The sequence below is a fragment of the Catharus ustulatus genome, chromosome 1 (genome assembly GCF_009819885.2).
Source record: "Catharus ustulatus isolate bCatUst1 chromosome 1, bCatUst1.pri.v2, whole genome shotgun sequence".
Classification (NCBI taxonomy): Eukaryota; Metazoa; Chordata; class Aves; order Passeriformes; family Turdidae; genus Catharus; species Catharus ustulatus.
The window spans coordinates 107,200,593-107,219,513 of record NC_046221.1 but is presented as its reverse complement, the minus strand read 5'-3'; the positions used below and the strand labels follow the sequence as shown (position 1 = coordinate 107,219,513).

General features: G+C 39.2%; 1 protein-coding gene across 3 annotated transcripts in view; it reads right to left on the bottom strand.

Annotated features, from left to right (window-relative positions):
• The window catches only part of PIEZO2 (piezo type mechanosensitive ion channel component 2), a 292,504-nt gene that overhangs the window by 46,875 nt on the left and 226,708 nt on the right, over positions 1-18,921 (bottom strand). For all 3 annotated transcript variants that reach the window (XM_033069248.1, XM_033069239.1, XM_042779576.1), the window contains 8 exons: positions 18,357-18,557; positions 17,104-17,308; positions 16,773-16,874; positions 16,106-16,271; positions 5,638-5,881; positions 4,355-4,451; positions 2,458-2,617; positions 607-696 (listed from right to left, as the gene is read on the bottom strand). In XM_033069248.1, the coding sequence (XP_032925139.1) occupies positions 607-696; positions 2,458-2,617; positions 4,355-4,451; positions 5,638-5,881; positions 16,106-16,271; positions 16,773-16,874; positions 17,104-17,308; positions 18,357-18,557 (1,265 nt within the window). The remainder of the gene's footprint in view (positions 1-606; positions 697-2,457; positions 2,618-4,354; positions 4,452-5,637; positions 5,882-16,105; positions 16,272-16,772; positions 16,875-17,103; positions 17,309-18,356; positions 18,558-18,921) is intronic.

Genomic DNA, 18,921 nt, shown 5'->3' with positions numbered 1-18,921 from the left:
AATAGGTGACCTTTACATTTTCACTTCCATCTCAAACAATTCTATGATTTTGTGGTTCTATATAGGTAGAAAAAATGGTCCCTACAATCTTCTGATGATTTTTCTGTTATGCAGGATGGAAGAAGCTGTCGTAAGTGAGCTTTGACATTTACTTAGGAAGCAGTTAGGGCTTTCTATGCATCACAGTAAGGAAGCTTTGAAAACTTTCTGCAGTTACCAAAGAAGCATGTTGGCTGCATGCAAGAGAAACTGAAGTGACTTATGGGCTGTATAAAGAGAAAGTATCTCCAGGACACTTAAACTGAATGCAAACATTTTCAATGAAGGTAAATATATATTTTGCGCTTAAACACTACAGGAGGAACCACAAATAAAACAGAAAGAGCAGTCATGCAACAAATTTTTCCAGAAGTACGATAACAGATATACAGAACAAAATTCTAATAATGGTAAAGAATTTCTATAAAAGAAAGTGCTGGATAAATACTAGAAGCCAGTATTTCTATCAAAGAAAGTGCTAGATAAACACCAGAAATCAGTTAAATATGTACATACATATGCATAGAAATGTGTGTGTGTATATATGTATATGCATTAAATACATACTGTCTTTTCAGTTGATCCATTGATTTTTTTTCTTCTTCAATTCTTGCCTTTACAGCCTTGACAATTGTAGCCTGAAAAAGCTCAGCACCCCTACATCAGAAATGGGGCAGAGGAAAAAAAAAGAGACAACATGTTAAATGTTTCTAAGTTTTCCTTATGGCAACTAAGCATAGAGGACTCTATGTTCCCTCTATACATGACGTTATCTGCATCAAACAAAACTAATCCGGGGCCTGAAAGAAGCAGAATCTAAAATAGTAAAACTCTAAAATAGTAACATCTTTACAGACAGTAATTTCAAGGTCTGGGGCCAAATGTGAACCCTACTCAGCCTGTACGTTCCTCTAGCAACTGCTCAAGAATTTCAGTTTCTAGTCCTCAAAACACAGAACAGAAGTAGGTTCAAGGCTGAGGAAGGATTTCTTGCACACCTTGAGGATTTCTTTATAGTCATTTCAGCATTATAATCACCTGCCTCAGTCCTCCTGGAAGTTGTGAGCAAGGTCCAGCTTTATCCAGGGTCATGGTGAGCATAGACTCAGCTTCACTTTTCCCCTCTGAAAACTATGGTGCTTTCAATCTGACAATACAAACCCTTGAGCAAGTTTCTGGTATGCAAAAAGAATATGGCTTTTCACCCCACTACATTAGAAATGTAATCAGTTCATTGATTTGAATGTTATGGCCTTTCTTCCTAGTTCACACTTGAGCTCTTGAAGGCTCTTAAAAGCCCTAAAGTCTCTCTCAGAGAAGTAGCTTAGATCTAAAGCCTTTCTTTTGTCAGAAATTTAGTAGGAAAAACTGTAATTTCAGAAGTCCACTCTTTACTTTTGGATGCACATTTTCCTATATAGGACATATTATGATTTTGCTTTATGTTTTTTCACTGTGAACCCAGTGAACCAAAAGAGGTGCAAAAAGGCCATGACAACATAATTGGGCATCAGCACTGAAATTCACTCCAGAACAAAAGCCAAATTTGATGTGGGATGGAGGTGTAGGTCTTTTGATAGCCCTCTTTACAGTCCTGAATTTTGTTTATTGCAGGGACCTAAACATATCCCCTTAAAATGATCCCTGGAAGAGGAAGATAAAAACCTCCTTTCTTTACATGCAAGCCATATTTTGCCCTTTTATCAATGTCCATATGTCTTTTGAGGAAAAAAAAAAAGCTGCAGTACATTTAATCCAATATTAACAAAAGTAATTTCTTAGAAACCTTACGGAAATTAAAGCCAGCATTTCATTCCTCATCTGCCTTCATATTATAAACCAGAAGAATGTTTGTGCTAGTGATGGCTATGAGTGAATGCTTGGGGTGTAACAGGCCCAATGAGGTTAACACTTCCTTGCCAAAACTAGTCAGTGTTCAGTGATGTGAAATTTCCCAAGAGCATTCCCTTTTCTTCCCAAGATAGATGTAAGAACTTTCCCGTCTTTCTCCTCCTGTGACATTTCTTGAGACGAGATTTCTAAGGACAGTTGTCTCAAACAGGCTCTGACAGCAGAATATTTTCTTTCCAAGACTTAGAAACTCTGGCATTCTCTCTCATGCACATTGATGTTGAGATAATGCTGCAACACAATTTCAGAGCTTTTAACAGGAGCAGCAGATGGTATTTGGTAGAATGATTTAATTTAAATAAGATTTAACCTTAAGATTTAAGGTTTAATTTCTATTAGATTCTTAATTAATTTGTTTTCCGGTGTCAAAGCTAGGTTTGCAATTATGCATTTGGCATGGATTGTTAAAGCACTGTTTTGGTGCTACCTATGGTAAATGGTAAGTAAGCACTGTCACCATGAGAGCTTTGAGCTGTTTAATTTAACTCCTTTTAAATTTTCCGTTACCTTGATGCTAATATCTGAGAAGCTTTTATATCTGCAACCACGTGAAGGAAGTAGTAACTCATGAAGACTCTTCTTTGCAGCAAGAGGAAAGCAAAACATATACTGTCCCAAATGATTCCTGCTTCTCCACTGGGCAGTTTACAATCTAGATTGCCCGTTGCTGGAAAAAGACACCATCAGTGTTAGGAATTCTCTCATAATGTTTAATCAATTAAATAATCCTAGCCTTCAAAATTATTTGAATTATTTTAGATTTTTCTGAAGAAAACAGTAATGCATTTCCATTTGAGGTATACCATAATTTCTTTTGCAACAAACCAAAAAGCTTCCAACAATGTGTTGTCCCATGACAAGTGAGAATTCATCAGAAGTGAACCATATGCATATAAATTCACCCCACTTTAGTAAGCACTTGTAAAAAAAGAATGGAAAAGGTATAATTTTTGTTACGCTGAATTATTTGATTTCAGTGTTTCCTAAAAAGGCATATTTCATTTTTTTCTTCTCTTCAGAGTGACTTGTCTCATTTTTTAGTTAAGAACACTATCAAAAGGAGAAAGAAGTCCTTTATTTTTCTCAAAATGACTTTCTGACTGTCACCATCTAATATTTTGATTTTTCTCCTCCACAACTCAGTTCAATGTTCCTTTCCATTGCATATGAGAAGAAATATTTGAAACCACAAAACTGCTTCCTTTGGGGTAGGAGGAGACAGGCAGAGAGGAAATCCCATTCCTTCTACCTCTAGATTTTGGCATGGGCTACTTCTTTCTCTCTTTCTTTATTCTCTGTAAGATAGCTCTCTTGGGGATATTAAAAAATTAAAACTGGGTTTTGTGGAGCTGGACTATAAACTACATGGCCTATGCTGCCCTATAGAAGGCAGTAGAAGGACTCAAGGGACAGGCTCTGGCTTGAAGCTGGCTTTTCAAGCAAGCAAGCCAATCTAATAGCTCTGGAAGGTCAAACTGCAAGAGCTTCAAAGCCTGCTGTGCCCAGACCCTTGGGGGGTGGAAAACCTGTGCCTAAGTTTCTGCTGCTGCCCAAAAAGTTTTGGATAACACAATAATTCCTAGGCACTTTTCCTCCTGTGAATTTGTATCTTTGTATTTACTTTCTTTTCCCCTATTCTACACTTACCTATTAGGATCAATCATGATGACAGGAATTCAGAATTTTGCTGCAGATTCACTAGGATAAAACAGTTCTTTAAATTCAGAAAAAAACCAAAAACCACAAAAAAACCTGCAGGTGTTTTCAAACAGTTAATTAAGGTTGTCAGGACAAAGTGGAGACAAATAAATAGCTCACTGAGATGTGAAGGGTTTTGCTCTTCATCTCCATCCACAGATGATATCCACTCCATTCCTTTTATCACCACATGAGAATAATCACAAGGAAAAAAATGCCTAAACTCACTATGCATGCAGAAAAATTACTACTTTCATGCCATTTCAGTGAGCTGAACTGTTTTGCTCTTTGAACCACTGAATCCTGGTACACAGGGAGGAGTGGGGGTACACACTGCACACAGGGAGTGCAGCTGGGAAAAGGTGCCCTGTGCATGCAGTGATGGACAGTGATGACCTTTTAGCTCAAGTTGTACAATGAACCAGAGTATCACATCACCTGCATATATGGGAAAATCTGTTAAGTGTCAATATCTGTGAGCTGTTCATTTACAGCAGGTGGATATATTGGGATAATGTAGTTTTCTCTGTATACGTCTCCCTTGCTCCTGTGAGAAATTTTCAATATTCTGTGCTGCTAATCAATATAGGACCAAGATTTTTCAAAAGGTAATATGTAAAGGGAAGGCACAACTTAAATATGGTAGAAGATTTTAAAGTGATTTTTTATTTGTAGAAAATTACTGAGAGAAATATGTTATACTTACGAATATGGTAGCCTTTAACTGTACAAGCCAGGCTAAATGCCTGGATCACCCAGCAACTATTCTCAATTAATGATTCAATGTAGCCACATGCTCCTATCTGCAAAGTAGAAGGGCAGGGTCATATAACAAGACATAGCAGAAATCGAGATAAGAAAAATTACATCTTTTTACACTATATGAGAAATAATACAGCCAAGGGCAGTCAAATTATTCTCATGACTAAAAGTACTTGGAAGAAAGAGTAGCTTTACTAGTGACACACAAAGTAGTCTTAGATAGAATTTGGTGTTTTGTTTATTAGTGAGATAGGAGGTGTGTGGGGTTTGTTTGTGTTTTTGCACAGAAAGGGACACATCTGGCATATGACGCGATGTGACAACTAAGCAACTTTTATAAATCACTGACTTAATCTTGCAAACATCCATGGACAAGCTTAAGACACATGTAGCTCCACTGAATTCCCAAGCATAAAATGAAGCACATATGTAAGCATTTAGAACATTTGCAAATGCAAACCACCCATAAATCAATTTTATTTCAGCATAGTGACTTAAATAAATGTAAAAAGAAAAATGTCTGCTCTTTGCAGTCCAGCACCAAAATTGTTCAAAACTAAAAAGCAATTGCCAGGAATAAATCTAAATTTATCTTTCAAATAGATTGAAATTATTGGCTTGTCTTAATCACCTGTAAGTGCCACTGCAAGAATACGTACAAAAGAGTTAATTAATGCAAGAAAATCTTTAATATTTTGCAGACAAGTTCGACATTTAATTATCAAATATATCTGTTTCCACTTGAATTTCACACTAGCTCTAAAGGAAACAGGAATAGAGTTTGTAACTTTGTAGTCAAATTCACTAATTACATTCCATCACAAGACTGCATCTCATACCAGGTTTGAAAATTTAAATAAATAATCTAATTAAATGTGCACTACTTATGCACTTCTTACTCATTTTTCACTCCACTGAGATTGTCATGAGACTTCTAAGGAGAGAATTCACTAGGCAAAGAAACCAGAACCTGGCCCCTTCAAAGTAGCTTGTGAGCTTTCACAGAGCCTGACTGCCCACCTGGGTGCAGCAATTTTCCTGCAAGCATTTTCCTGTGATGGATATGCACTGCCATTCCCTAGCCATGCTGAATTGAAATGGAGACTGCTTTGTGCTTGCAGGAGGCTGTGGTCCCAAAAAAGGATTTTTAATGGCCACTCAATGTACTGTGCACACTTCCAATGAAACTGAAGTGCTGAGGGCAGAGGAAAGGTAGCAGCTCCCTACCGACAGGATGTTCTTCATGGTGATCACAAAGACATTGTAGGCAATCAGCCAGTCCCAGTAGCGCAGGATGCTCCTAATGGGCTTCAGCAGCAGGTCTCCACCAAAGAGAAGGAAATAGAAGCAGGCCACCAAGTAGCCCATACAGAATATGCTGATCCTTGTGGTTCCCGTGATGAAGATTATGGTAAGCACAAACCAGAAGAGGTAACTAAATATTATCACCTTATACATGTCCAAGTAGGACCTAGAAGCAAAATAAGGAGAAAAAGTTACATTTTTTTTTCTGAGGGTAATATTGTCTTTCCTCTTTCTGCTCTACTGGCTGACACTTGTGCCCAAGGTCTTCTGGGCATTCTCACACTTCAATATTTCCACAGGTGCTCACCACCAACACCAGTCAGGGAGTTTGGTTCATGCATGGGTCTGCCCAGCTCATATCCCACTCCAGCTCCTTCCTGTGTGTAAGCACCTTGCTACACCTGGTCAGAGCACCATGCTTGCTGCAAGATCCAGCCTTTTATCAAGGAAGGGAGGAAAACCTGTTCTCACCAAAATTCTTGGTAGAGAGATATTAGCTGGCAATGTCATATATGTGATCCTAAGGCTGTCTGAGATTATCTTTCAAGAAGTCTGAGAAATAGTGTAGCAAATCCATTTTAAAAAGCCAATTGCACTACACCACTGAAAACAATTTCATATTTATTGATTACTTCTAGGGAATTCAGCCTGGTCAAAAGACTAGTTTTCATAAACAACTGCTAAAAATATCTTTCACTAATGGAGATCTACTGCAAAAATTTTGAGGGGCAAAGGTTTCTACAGAAGAGAAATGTGATAGAACTTACTGAAACATTTTCCAGGAAGCTATGAGACTGAGCTATCTGAAATCAGCCTAGCCCACAGTGGGAAAGAGAGAGAAACAATTTGGTGTTTTTAGATTCCTTAAAATCTTGACTTAATATTGACTCAGTGAGCTTTCAAACAAGAATATCAGCCAAAGGCAATACCAAATACTACATATAGCTAAACACTGCAAAACCAACTAATTCTTAGTTTCCTCCCATTTACAGTGTTTTGATTCCAAATCTGTGTTTTCAGAGTCTGTTCACCCAGGCTGCGTAACTACATTTGTCAGGAAACCAGGCGGGGAGACAGAGCTACAGGAGTGCACATGTATCTAAGCCAAACCATGTAAGGAGCAAATGAACTAAATGCGCTGCATGAAGCCACATAAAAAGGCCCCTGCTGCTTGATGTTCTCAGGCTCAGAACTTTCTAGGAGTATGTATTTATAGTCTTATGTTTATAGGTCTGTATTACACATTTCACCAGAGAGGCATTTAATGAAAGGTAACAAGAAAGCTCCTTTATGTTTATTTGCCACAAACATTACAGAAATTTGTGATCTACTGCCTTTGAAATCAGCAGATATCATGACTTTGGAGGTTACTGGTCGGGTGATAAAACATTAACAAAGGATCAATATGTACTGGGAAAATAAAGAAGACATCAGTCAAAGAGGTCTTCATTAATTTGATATGCACTAGAAATGGTACTGTAATTGTTTTTCCAGAAAATAACATTCTGTTTGGTATTCCTTTAATAACAACTATTGGTGTGTGGGATGACTAGGAAGACATCACTTTCTAACACTGCTTTATTTCAAAAAGCTTGTCCTTTGCTATCAACAAAATGCATCAGCATCTTTTAAGAAAAGCCCAATATAGAACCAAATTGATCAAAAAACCAGCAATGTCCTAATACTCTTCAATGAAAAGGAACTCTGACTCTTAGAGACAATTGGGACTGTCTCCATACAAACTTCCCAACATATACATGTGGTGTTTGCTTGAGTAATAATCAGCAGCTGGTATCACTCTTAGATTAAAATTTCAGGAAATTAAAATATGAAAAGGAAGACAAAACTCTAGTTATTTTTTCACTTACAGTAATTTCACAATTACAAGCCGCACCGTTTTGACTAAAATTTTGCTCCCACCCCGGAAATGCGGCTTACACTCAGGAGTGGTTAATATGTGAATAATTTTCTGACATTTCCAACCCCAGAAGTGCAAGCCGAGGTGCTGAGTCGAGCAACCTGCCAGTAAAACCTGGCTTTACGCAATTGTTACAAATTGGTTACTCTGTAGCGCGGCGGGTGGAGCCGAGCTCCGTGCAGGCAGCACGGGGAGGCGGCGGGAAGGCAGGGGACTCCCTCCTTCAGGTAGCACAGCCCGGGAGAGACGGGGTAGCTCTCTCCTTCAGGCAGTGCAGCCCAGGGGAGGCGGGGGGCTCCCTCCTGCTGGCCCTGTGGCTCGGGGGGAAGCGGGGGGATCCCGTCTCCGCCTGCCGCCACCGTGGGTGCCAGCGGGTTCCATCCGCGCCTCCCACCACCGCTGCAGGTGCCAGTGGGCTCCGTGCCCCCTTGCTACCGCGGCGCAGCGCCGGGTCAGGGTGAGCAAGCCCAGCAGCAGCAGCGGCCGGTCCCAAGTGGCCCCGCCAAGGGGCAGCACCGAGCTGGGCCACCTGGCCCCGTCGGCAGCCCCGAGCCCTCACGGCCTGAGCTGAGCCAGTAAACCCCGCCATGCCGCAGTTCTGTTACTATTTGGCAACTTTGTTGCACACGGGTCCTCCCTGCGAACGACAGAGCAGTTTATAATTGGGTGCGGTTTGTGTATGGATAAAGAACGAAATGTTTGCCAGCACCCAGAGATGCGGCTTATAGTCAGTGCGGCTTGTAATCGTGAAATTACTGTAATTGGTAGCCATTTGTTACATTTTAGCAGTCATCTAAAAATTAAATACACCTGCTCTTCTTACATCCAGAATATACACTAAATATATTAGCATTGGGCATCTCTAAACAAACAAAACAACAAAACTGGATGTAACAGAAACATTCTCAGAAGGGAGGAGGCACTACAACTGTGTCAAGTGACAAATGATGTAGTCCTTAAAGATGGAAAGCATTCTGATTTTTATAACACTGCAGTTACCAGCACATCCAACAATAAAAATGGTTCCCAAGAATTCATCTTGATGTGGACATCTCACAAAATGGTATTTGAACAAGTCAGCCAAGGCACACTTAAACAATGAAGACCACCAACCATCCAAAGTACTTCTGCTATCCCAAGAAGAACGCCACACTGAACACAATGGAGAGAACCACTCAAGTTGTTTCAGGTAAATAAAAATTTTCCTGAAATCACATTTCTTTCAGTTACTATATGCAAAATCTTGTCTGTTACAGCATAGAGTGATGCATGTCCCATATTCTCACTAATCATTTGTATTGATATGGATAGGTCAAGTGCTGTAATAACAGGAACACAGACATGTCTTGGTGGGGAGTTCTTTACATGTTACCTCTCAAATAATTCGACACGTTCTCATACATATATCTTTAAATTATGCCTCAAAGCCCAGAATGTTAGGAAGCAAGGGGTTTCAGTTCCTTGCTCTGGGATCACAATGCAACAATGGGAGGCTGAAGGACAAAGACACCTCAACAGTTAAAAAGAACCTACACAAACCCATGAGGACAGTTGAGGCGCTTACCCTCTGTTTAAAAGCTTCTACACAGACAGGAGAAAATGCTTAATCTTGGATAGCATATACTGTGATTTTATGCTTTCACTGCAGACCACACAGATCGTTAGTTTAATGTCATGTAAAACTTCCAAACTCTCCTTTTCTAAGTGTTCTTTAAGTGTTCTTCATTCAACAAGAGCAAAAGGCCACCCTCAGGATGTGATATTTAACAATACACCTTAGAAATCTGCACAACTGGTTCCCAAGGGGACAGTCTCACCCTGTCATCCCTTCAGCTCTGCATTTCAGCCCCTGTTTTGGCTTTGGCTCTTTGACATGGTTTCAAGAATAAAATTTGCAAAAGCCTACTTACTTCGAGGGAGAGCAGAAGGCAGGGATACTTTTCTGCCCATTTAGACTCTGAACCAGCTCAGTGCTGGTGTGATGAGTGCAGAAAGGTAGGAAGGTGCAGCAGGAGACTAGGAACACAGTCACACATCCAAGTAGGATTAGTCACTACACCAGTGCACCAAAAGCATCAAACTATGGCTTTTGGTAGCATGACAGCCTCTGAATAAGAAATTACATAGAAGAAACTTGAAAGATTAATGACAAATAAAACCCACTGATTTTCCAACCATGTCATTAGTAGAACCCACTAATACTCTGGATAACATTTTGGAAAAAATTACCATATCAATTTGCTCAAAACCAAGGAAGACAAAGTCTGAAGTTCATTCCACACGTCTATCAAAGTAATTTTAACCTCAGATGACTCTCTATATCAAATTATCTGCTGTTCTTTTCTTATTGGTCTTACCATGATTGTTTCAATATTTTATTTCCATAGGACTTAATTTCTACATGTAATACAATCCAGCCTGTTGCAGAGAGATTACTCTAGGTGTAGCTGTTTTCCTGGCATGCTACATGATGTGTTTGACTATGTGTCTGAGTCTAGTGTCTGGACCTCTGCCTGCAGGCATCAAGAGGTGCTGATGCTGCAGCCAATAACCCCTTTCATGAAAGGTATTTGTCCTCAGCCAGTACTTATTTAGGGGAAGAACACACTTCTGCTTACGCACTTGTGAGAGCCTTTGGTGGTGACGGATGCAGCGCAAGGCTGCTTCATGCTGGAGGAGCTGCTGACATGTAGCTTCATTGTGTTCCCTTAGAAGCTCCCTGCTTTGAGTGTGGTACCCACCTTTATATAACCCCAAGGCTCCTCCTGTAGCCTTCTTCTGATGACATATTGTCCCTATACATATGTGATCTGTAAGCTTCACCTGCTCCCAAATTTCTTCTTTCCTTCTTCCATATCTCCTATTCCTTACAGTCTTAGCAGCCTGTGTGACCCTGCACCAGGGCTTGTTTTCCCTTCTCGTCTCAACATTGCTAATGTTCCCAACCCAGCTTCCATCCTCAAACCCTTTGCCTGGAGCTCAATTTCAGCTTTCAGAAGGGAGTTCTGTTGATTTTCCCTCTGCCAATAGCAACATCCAGTCTTCTGAGAACTAGTTCCCTTATTTCAATGGACTTCTTCAAACCTAGTGTTGTGGATCCCATAGGTCCTAGTTTGTACTATTTTTGTTAAAGTCTCTCAAGGAACTGATATTCTTTTATGATTACTTTCTTACGGTCAAGTCCTTCCTTCATGTTTGTATCCACCTTAAAAATACCCAAATTCACAACTGTGTTATTTGTCGAGGCTAATTTTTTTTAGCAACAGAATGTTTATCTGCTTTAAATAATAAATATGACAGGATTACTGTTCCTTTGCAGGTCCTATCTCACTGACAAGTCGGAACACAGTTCCGACTTACAATACATTGGCATTACAGATGCCTTTCAGCCACTTTACCTTACTCCTCTTATGATAGTTTCCAGAGAACAGGTATCAAAGGACACAGTTCAATGACTGTTTCTGCTTCTAAGTGGAAAAACAATCCCAAGTTTTTTTTTCCACTGACAATATCTAAGAGAATGTCTGAAAACTTCTTGGGAACTGAAATGAGAATTTTCCAGCATTAGAGACTGTGGGAAAGGATTATCCTCAGTGAGGTTGCTTTAAATTCTGTGTCATTCTAAAAGCTCCTATTTCTATTCTTTGTTCTTATTTCTGTTTTCAAAGTCCTTTGGATGTGCACTCCTTTGGGGTCAAGCACGTATCCCCTGAGAAATCTGGGGGTGGAAAGACAAGAAAATTTCAGGAAATCTCTTACTTAGACTCTATTTATCATTGTTGAACTCAAGCATTTCTCCAGAGAGAAGAAAATTAAGCATTTTGAAAATATGTTCTTCTTCTGCCACTGTTTATGTTGCAGTTAAAAGCTTTTTATCCATGTCTACTAGAACAGTGACCAAATAGTACCTTCTGAAGTGAAGTGACACTTCAGAAAGAATGCCTCGGTCTGCAGCTGCCGTTCTTTTACGTAGCAGTAAATACACATCAGGTTTCTCAGAAAACACAAGAATACCAAGCACAACTTTTAAAATTTCTTTTTTCTTCTGCTTCATAATTTATTCATAATCAGGTTGTCTTCTCTTACTGTTCGGCTCTTTCTGACTGACTTTTGGAGAAATGCTATTATTAATTTCACTTCCTTGGATAAGGTTTGAACCAAGTTCTTGTCTATGTTACTAAATATTTAGACCATTCTGAAATTTGTCTTGAAAAGCCCAAAGCCCTTTCAGTTCCAAATTGTCTTGGATGAAGGCCAGATACATACATTTTCTTCTGAGGTACTTCTTCAGTGGATTACCCAGAGCTTGAGAGTCCTTCTTTTAAAGATTTATAATTCCTAATAAAATATTCAGCCACCTTAAGGTACTGTCAGCTATTCTCTGGTGCTTCTTTGAAGCAAATTAGGCATTTAGGATTGCATATGTGCTGTGTAACCTCTCAAAAATAACATAATGTAAAGCCTGGGATAATCTATATTGCAGTGAAAGCATTGAAAGAGACACTTAAGAGCTGAAAGAAAGGTAAGATACCTTAAAGAACACAAGACCTATTATGCAGCTCATACTAAAGAAGGCCTGTTTATACTTAGAGACACCATCCTACATGTTCCCATTACATAGTCATGCAGCTAACACTACTAACTAACTAACTAACTAACTAAAGTTATAGCTTAAAAGGGGGTGGAAGGAAGACTTGTAAAACTAAAGAAGAGGGAGCCTTCCCTCTGTGCTTGGGGAGATCATGGAGCAGGTCTTCATGGAAGCAATGTTAAGGTCTATGCAAGACAAGAAGGTGATCCTAGTATGGCCTCCCTAAAGGAAAATTGTGCCTGCCCGCTCTGGTGGTTTTTTATGATGGAATGACTGCAATGCTCTGTAAGGTCAACATATAGAGAAATGTCAGTTACCTGGACTTTTGTAAAACCTTCAAGATAGTCCTATACAACATCCTTATCTCTCTAGACTGGAGTGACGTGGATTTGACAAATGGGCTATCCAGTGGATAGAGAATTGGCTGAATGGATGCAGCCAGAGAGTTGTGGACAATGGTTCCATGTCCAGGTGGAGGTAGGTGATGAGTGGTGTCTCTCAGGGCTCTGTCCTGGGAAGGTGCTCCTCAATATCTTCATCAGTGACAGACAGTGGGATCAAGTGCAGTCTCAGCAAGTTTGCAGATGGCACCAATCTGAGTGATGTAGTTGGCACAACAGAAGAATGGGATACCATCCAGAGGGATCTAGACAAGCTTGAGAAGTGGGTCCATATGAACCTCATAAAGTTGAACAAGTCCTAGTGTAAGGTCCTGCATCTGAGCCAGGGAAATCCCAAACATAAGCACAGACTGGGAGAGGAATTCATTGACAGGAGCCCTGAGAGAAGGACTTGGGGGTTCTCATGAACGAAAAGGTGGACACGAGCTGACAATGCGCACTCATATCTGCAAGCCAACTGCATCCTGGGCTGCTTCAAAAGAGGTCAAGGAAGGCAATTCTCACCCTCTACTTTGCCCTCATGTGATACCACTTGGAGTACTGTGTTCGGGTCTGGCTCCTTGGTCTGAGAAAGACAGGGACCTGCTAGAGTGAGTCCAGGGGTGGTCCAAGAACATGGTCAGAGGGATGGAGCACCTCTCCTGTAAGGAAAGGCTGAGAGAGTTGGGGTTGTTCAGCCTGGAGAAGAGAAAGGTCTGGTGAGACCTCATTGTGGTCTTCTAGTAATTAAAGGGGTCCTATAAAAAAAGGAGAGAAGTGTTTACACAGGCATGCAGGGATAAGACAAGGGGAAGGGTTTTAAACTAGAAGAGGAGAGATTTAGATTAGATGTTAGAGAGAAATTCTTTATTCAGAATGTTATGAGGTACTGGAACACATCACCCAGAGCTGTGGATGCCTCATTCCTTTAGGTATTCCAGGTCAGGTAGGATGGGGCTTTGAGCACCTGGTTTAGTCCTACCCTTGCTAGGAAGGCTGGAATCAGATGATCTTCCTGTGAAATGGAAGATCTCTTCCATTTCAATACAAACCAGTCTATGATTCCATGATTCCCTGCCCAAATGTCTACAATAAAAGATATTATAAACAGGAATTTGTTTTGTTCTGAATGCATTAATTAATGTGCTTTCTAGTAATTAATGATTAATTTTTCAAACAAAAACTGTCCCTGTTCTTTTTTCTTTTTCTGCCTTATTTTCATTCTTCTCCTTATTCACACAACACAAAACTGTTCCATGAAATGGTTGCACAGATTTTTGGCATTTAGGTGGAACGAATATAAAGTGATTGCAGTTTATTTGTTCAGCTCATCTCCACTAATGGGTTCTTTTATTTTCTGGGGCTTTTTGTATTCTCAGTCACTAATAACTGCCTACTGCCTAATACATGCAGCAAACTCCCAAGTAAATGGTTATATTGTTAATCACCTCTCCACAGGTCTCCTTGGTCAGCAAACACCCAGCAGTGTGACTGGGTGGATATCCTGCCACCAGTGGCTTCAAGTTGATGCCTACCATGCACATGGACCAAAACACAGAAATTAACCCAAAGGATTGTGGAGGCACAGCAGGCCAATTCATCTTGAACTTTGCTTTCCACTATAAACCTGACTCCAATTACCACCCAAAATCTTCAAATATCCTCTGTGTTTCAGAGTTTCATGTTTGGCCATTTGGGAGTATCTTACACAAATGACCAGAATTACCTATCAGATTCCTGAGAACACTGAGAAGTTCCCAAAAAAGCGGTGATTTTTCATGCCTTTTTCTTGTCTGAAGACAGATTTAAAGCACATTCTCATCATTAACAAGCTTTTTCAGAATTTTTTTTTTCTGGACTAATGGAGAAAAATTCAATCTTTCTGCCAGAAACCAGCGATGGTCTTTACCAGCGACTGAACACATCAGTGTGCCCAATTGAGCTGCTGCATCAGCCTTTCCTAAGATGGATGCAACTTCAGTGGCAAGAGAAAAACTCTGGCAATCTCCACTACATTTCCTCCCAACCAAGCCCTATTTGTCAGATATCTTTTAGAAAGTGCTCTCACTTGATGGAGCGTTTTGAAGAGAGATTAATACTTCTTCCTTCCTGCTTATGTTACTGAATCTAGAGCACTGGGTTCACTGGGTAGACTGGAAATTCTCAAGAGGGAGAACTGTTCAACCTTTGCCTAGTTGCAACTATAAATCTCTAGACAAATGAGTCAATTGAATGTTTCAAGAGTTCAAAGCTATTTTGAGATTGATTTGGCAACCAATTGCAACAGAAGCAGCAGGATCATTCTAAAGATTTTGAGAAGGAATTCTAGTGATACCACTTGTCTGGTAAAAGAAATAAAAGTCTGTCACCAAAAGGAAGATTTTTAGGGACATTAGTTCTAGACATTTTTGTATTCCTGTCATACTTAGACATCTGTTGGTAACATGCATTCACAGATCAAGTCTGACAGAAAACCACAGCTCAGAAATCTTACTCTTCTCATTTACTCTTGTGATACTGCACAAACTTTTAGAGACAACTTCAAATAAGAGCATGTCCATCACCATTTAGAAGAGTTGAGCTAATCTGTGTTTGCTGAAATGATCATACAAAGAAACAGTTTCATTGTTTGAAGGCCATGCAGAACAGACTGCCTCAAGTCCTGCCCCTTTATGTATTATTCACCTTCTTAAACAACCTTGTATGCAAGGCTCAGGAACAGGAAGACATGTCAGTTGTCCTTCCAAGACACTTTTATGGTTCTTATGCCTAGATGAAATAGCACAAAGGACAGTCTCAGAGAATTATTTTGGTTGTGCTTCCACAACAACTCAGCAGGACACAACTGATGACTTTTTGGGATTAAACACACATGGGAAACTACAGACTGCAATGGATTCTTGCTAACATGTCTGTATTTGGGGGAAACCACCAGAGCACTTAAGTCCATTATAAATGCCACCCCACTCGGCATTCATAGACAGAAATTCAAATTTAAATGCCAAGATTCTTTTTGAAGTTGGAAATATAGAGGGTTAGATTAATCTAATAGTCAAACTACTTTTTCCTCTCAAACTCTAAATCCACATGTGTAAAGATAGCATGCAAGAACTTGTGACCTAAAGATGAACATTTTGCAATGTATTGGTTGCCTAAGACAGCAGTGGGACATGATGATCTTAAAGGTCTTTTCCAACCTAAACAAGTCTATGATTCTGTGACTGCAGGCTTTCAGGCAAATTTATCACTGAACTTCTCTGGAGAGCACTTAGAACAATCATCAATTTTAGGAAGATGTGTTTGGATCCACCCTGTTCTAAACCAGATGTTGATTATCCAGAAATTAACTATCAGCTCTCTCATACAGCAGTATGTGAGATGGGAACATACGTGAATACAAATTCCAAGTAAAATTGGAAGCTGTGAGAATGACTTTTACCCTAGTGAACTTTATGTAAAAGAAGCGCTGTATTTTCCAAGTGTTTAAGATTCAGTTTTTACCGGCAGTGGATGAAGTCAGGAACAGGATTATGCTGGCTAAAGGATGCTGCATCAAGGTTCATGCAAATTTCCACATTGTCTCCAGCCATGATTCGTACTGCAGCTTTATTTTCATCCTCAAACGTCTGCCTTTGCAAGGATGCACACAGAAGCAGCATGAAGTCATCTAGGAGAAAGTAGTGATTGCAAGGAAAATTTCAGCCATCAACATAGGTGTAAGGAGAGTTGTGATATATTATAATGCAGTTACCAGATTGTTTTCCCACATTTTGAACCTCCAAGACTGAGTGGTTTTCAATGCATTTAACTCCGAATTGAAATTTATTAATGCTTTTAGGTTTTTTACCTGCTTTGTCTAAGACTTTTATGGAGAAATAAATGAGAAAAGGGGAAATATTCATACATTTTGATGTCAAATTATTAAAAAAGGGATTCAGGAAAAGCAAAAATTCCTAATTTTGTGAATTTTTCTACTACATTCAAAGCCATGCTTAGTATTCAATTGCCAAAAAATCTGTTATCTTGCTACTGAAGTGTAAAATAAAAGTCTGGCTTCAAATTCCATTGTACAGATGATTTAAGCAAAGGGCAAACAAGCACTTCATAACACAGATGATTTAAGCAAAGGACATACAAGCACTTCATAACTATGTGCTAAAATACTTACACACAAGGAAGACAGGGTTTGGTCTCACAATGAAGTCTGGAAAGTATAACCACTTTATGATGTTGGAGTTGAAGTTGGCATTGCCACTTCTCCATGGATAGTCTGTGTGGCAGAAGCATGCAAAAATTCAATCAATACTTCATAACAATTACTTAATCCTTTTCTTCAGAATACTTACAAATTTTCCAATATTTTTCTATAAAAGCAAGTAGCAGTAATTTTACATAAAGAGTGTCCTTACCTTTACAATCAGCTTCAGAATACTTACCAATTTCCTACCATTTTTCTATAAAATCAAGTAGCAGTAATTTTACATAAAGGGCATCCTTACCTTTACAAGGAGCAGGTGGGATGCCAATGCAAAGGAAGTACTGGAATGTAATGATACATGCTAGGAAACAGCAATATTTTGGCCAGATCTCTGCAATAGCTTTTCTCCTACGTCTATACAATACAGCAATCAGCCAGAAGGCATGAATCATTGCATAAAAATCCATCCTTTGACCAATTACATTCACTGATAGAAGAAAACAGGTCTGGAAATGAAGTAAAGAAACATAAACAACTTTTAAAACCTCATGGTTATTTAATACAGTAATAAATTATTGTGGATCCTGACAGAATGCTTGGATGTGGCTGCGTCTGACTGCAGGAACCCTGTGGAGACCAATAGGCTCCAACAGCAACTTCCACCACTCCACCCAAATACTCAAGTTTTTTTGATACTATTCTGTCTAGAGCAGGTTTCCATTATGTGAAATCTAAAGCTACAGGTAGGAAAGAACCTTGTCACAATAGCTGGTATGTGAAATGCTTAATTGCTGCCAAGCAAAGAATGTATTACACAGCCACATATTTTGATAGGACGTACAGATGTAGAAAAGAAGAGGAATTATTAAGGTGGGTAACAACTAAAATGTATTCTCATGTAGGAAATGGACAAAGCATTTAGACCATACAGCTTCTATTGATGATAGACAAATCCAGTCAATTCCCGCAAGACATTTTAGTTTTCCATTATTCTAAAGGCTCTGCATTCCAGCATTTCTGTTCTCTGGCCTCACTGAAAGCAGTCCCTTCATTCAGTTCCATGAAACATGTTTTGAAACTCTGTGGAAACTTCATTTATTCAGTGCACTATGCTATTTTGGTTTTCTTTCTCCCCAGATCAAAATTAGCTTGAAATTATTTCCCAAAGGAAATTGCTTGTTGGGATTTTAAAATTTTCAGTCATTCTTAATCCTCTGATGGCTATGAACAATTTAGTCCATTGGTCAAAGTGGTGGTAGTGTTTAACAGATAGGTCAAGAGCATCATTATTATCAAATTTAGGATGCATTACTCTTGGAGTTGCCTCCTTCAGATAGGCATAGAAAATTGTGAAAAATCACTATTTAAGGAAAGATCTTTTGAAAGTACATTTCATGTGCATATGAACAAACAGACAAGATAAAGGAAGAGAGATGACTAACATGAATGATGACTAATAAGCCTCTAGATGTCAAACACAGCCCAAGTTACTATTCAAAAATAACACATTCAAAAGATTTGGAATGAATCTAAAAAAAAGTAATACATATTTACCTCCAAACCAAACTTGTAGAAGAAGTAGTTTATGAAATACTTGACACAGTTTACAAGTCCATCATCCAGATGTGCTCTTGTAATATCATGGAAAATGGTTTTAGTCACAGGTGTGGTGAGGTTATTTCGACATCTGTAGTATTCTTGGTGACGGTAGATTGTAACTTCAAAAGCCAGAATTGCCAGCATCAGTAAGTTATTCTATGGGAGACACAATCAGGAGAATATTAAATAAAAGTCACAAGAAGCTATAAAATTTTCTGATTAGCATAAACCCATTATTACTCAAATTAATGTTATCACTGAGGACTTCTGCATTCCAGAATGCACTGGCACCTATTCCCAACTACGACTGAAACAAATTAAGATGCACACCAATTATTGGATTTGATAAATCATACAGACATCCAGAAGATACATATAAAGACATTAATTAAAAATACGATAATAAAAACTACTTGTGGAAATGAAGGGAAGGAAAAAGGCATTTACCCATCCATGTGCCCTCTCATATTTCATAGCTTCTCTTAAGGTATCATGTTTTGTTTTGAAGGACATAGAAGAT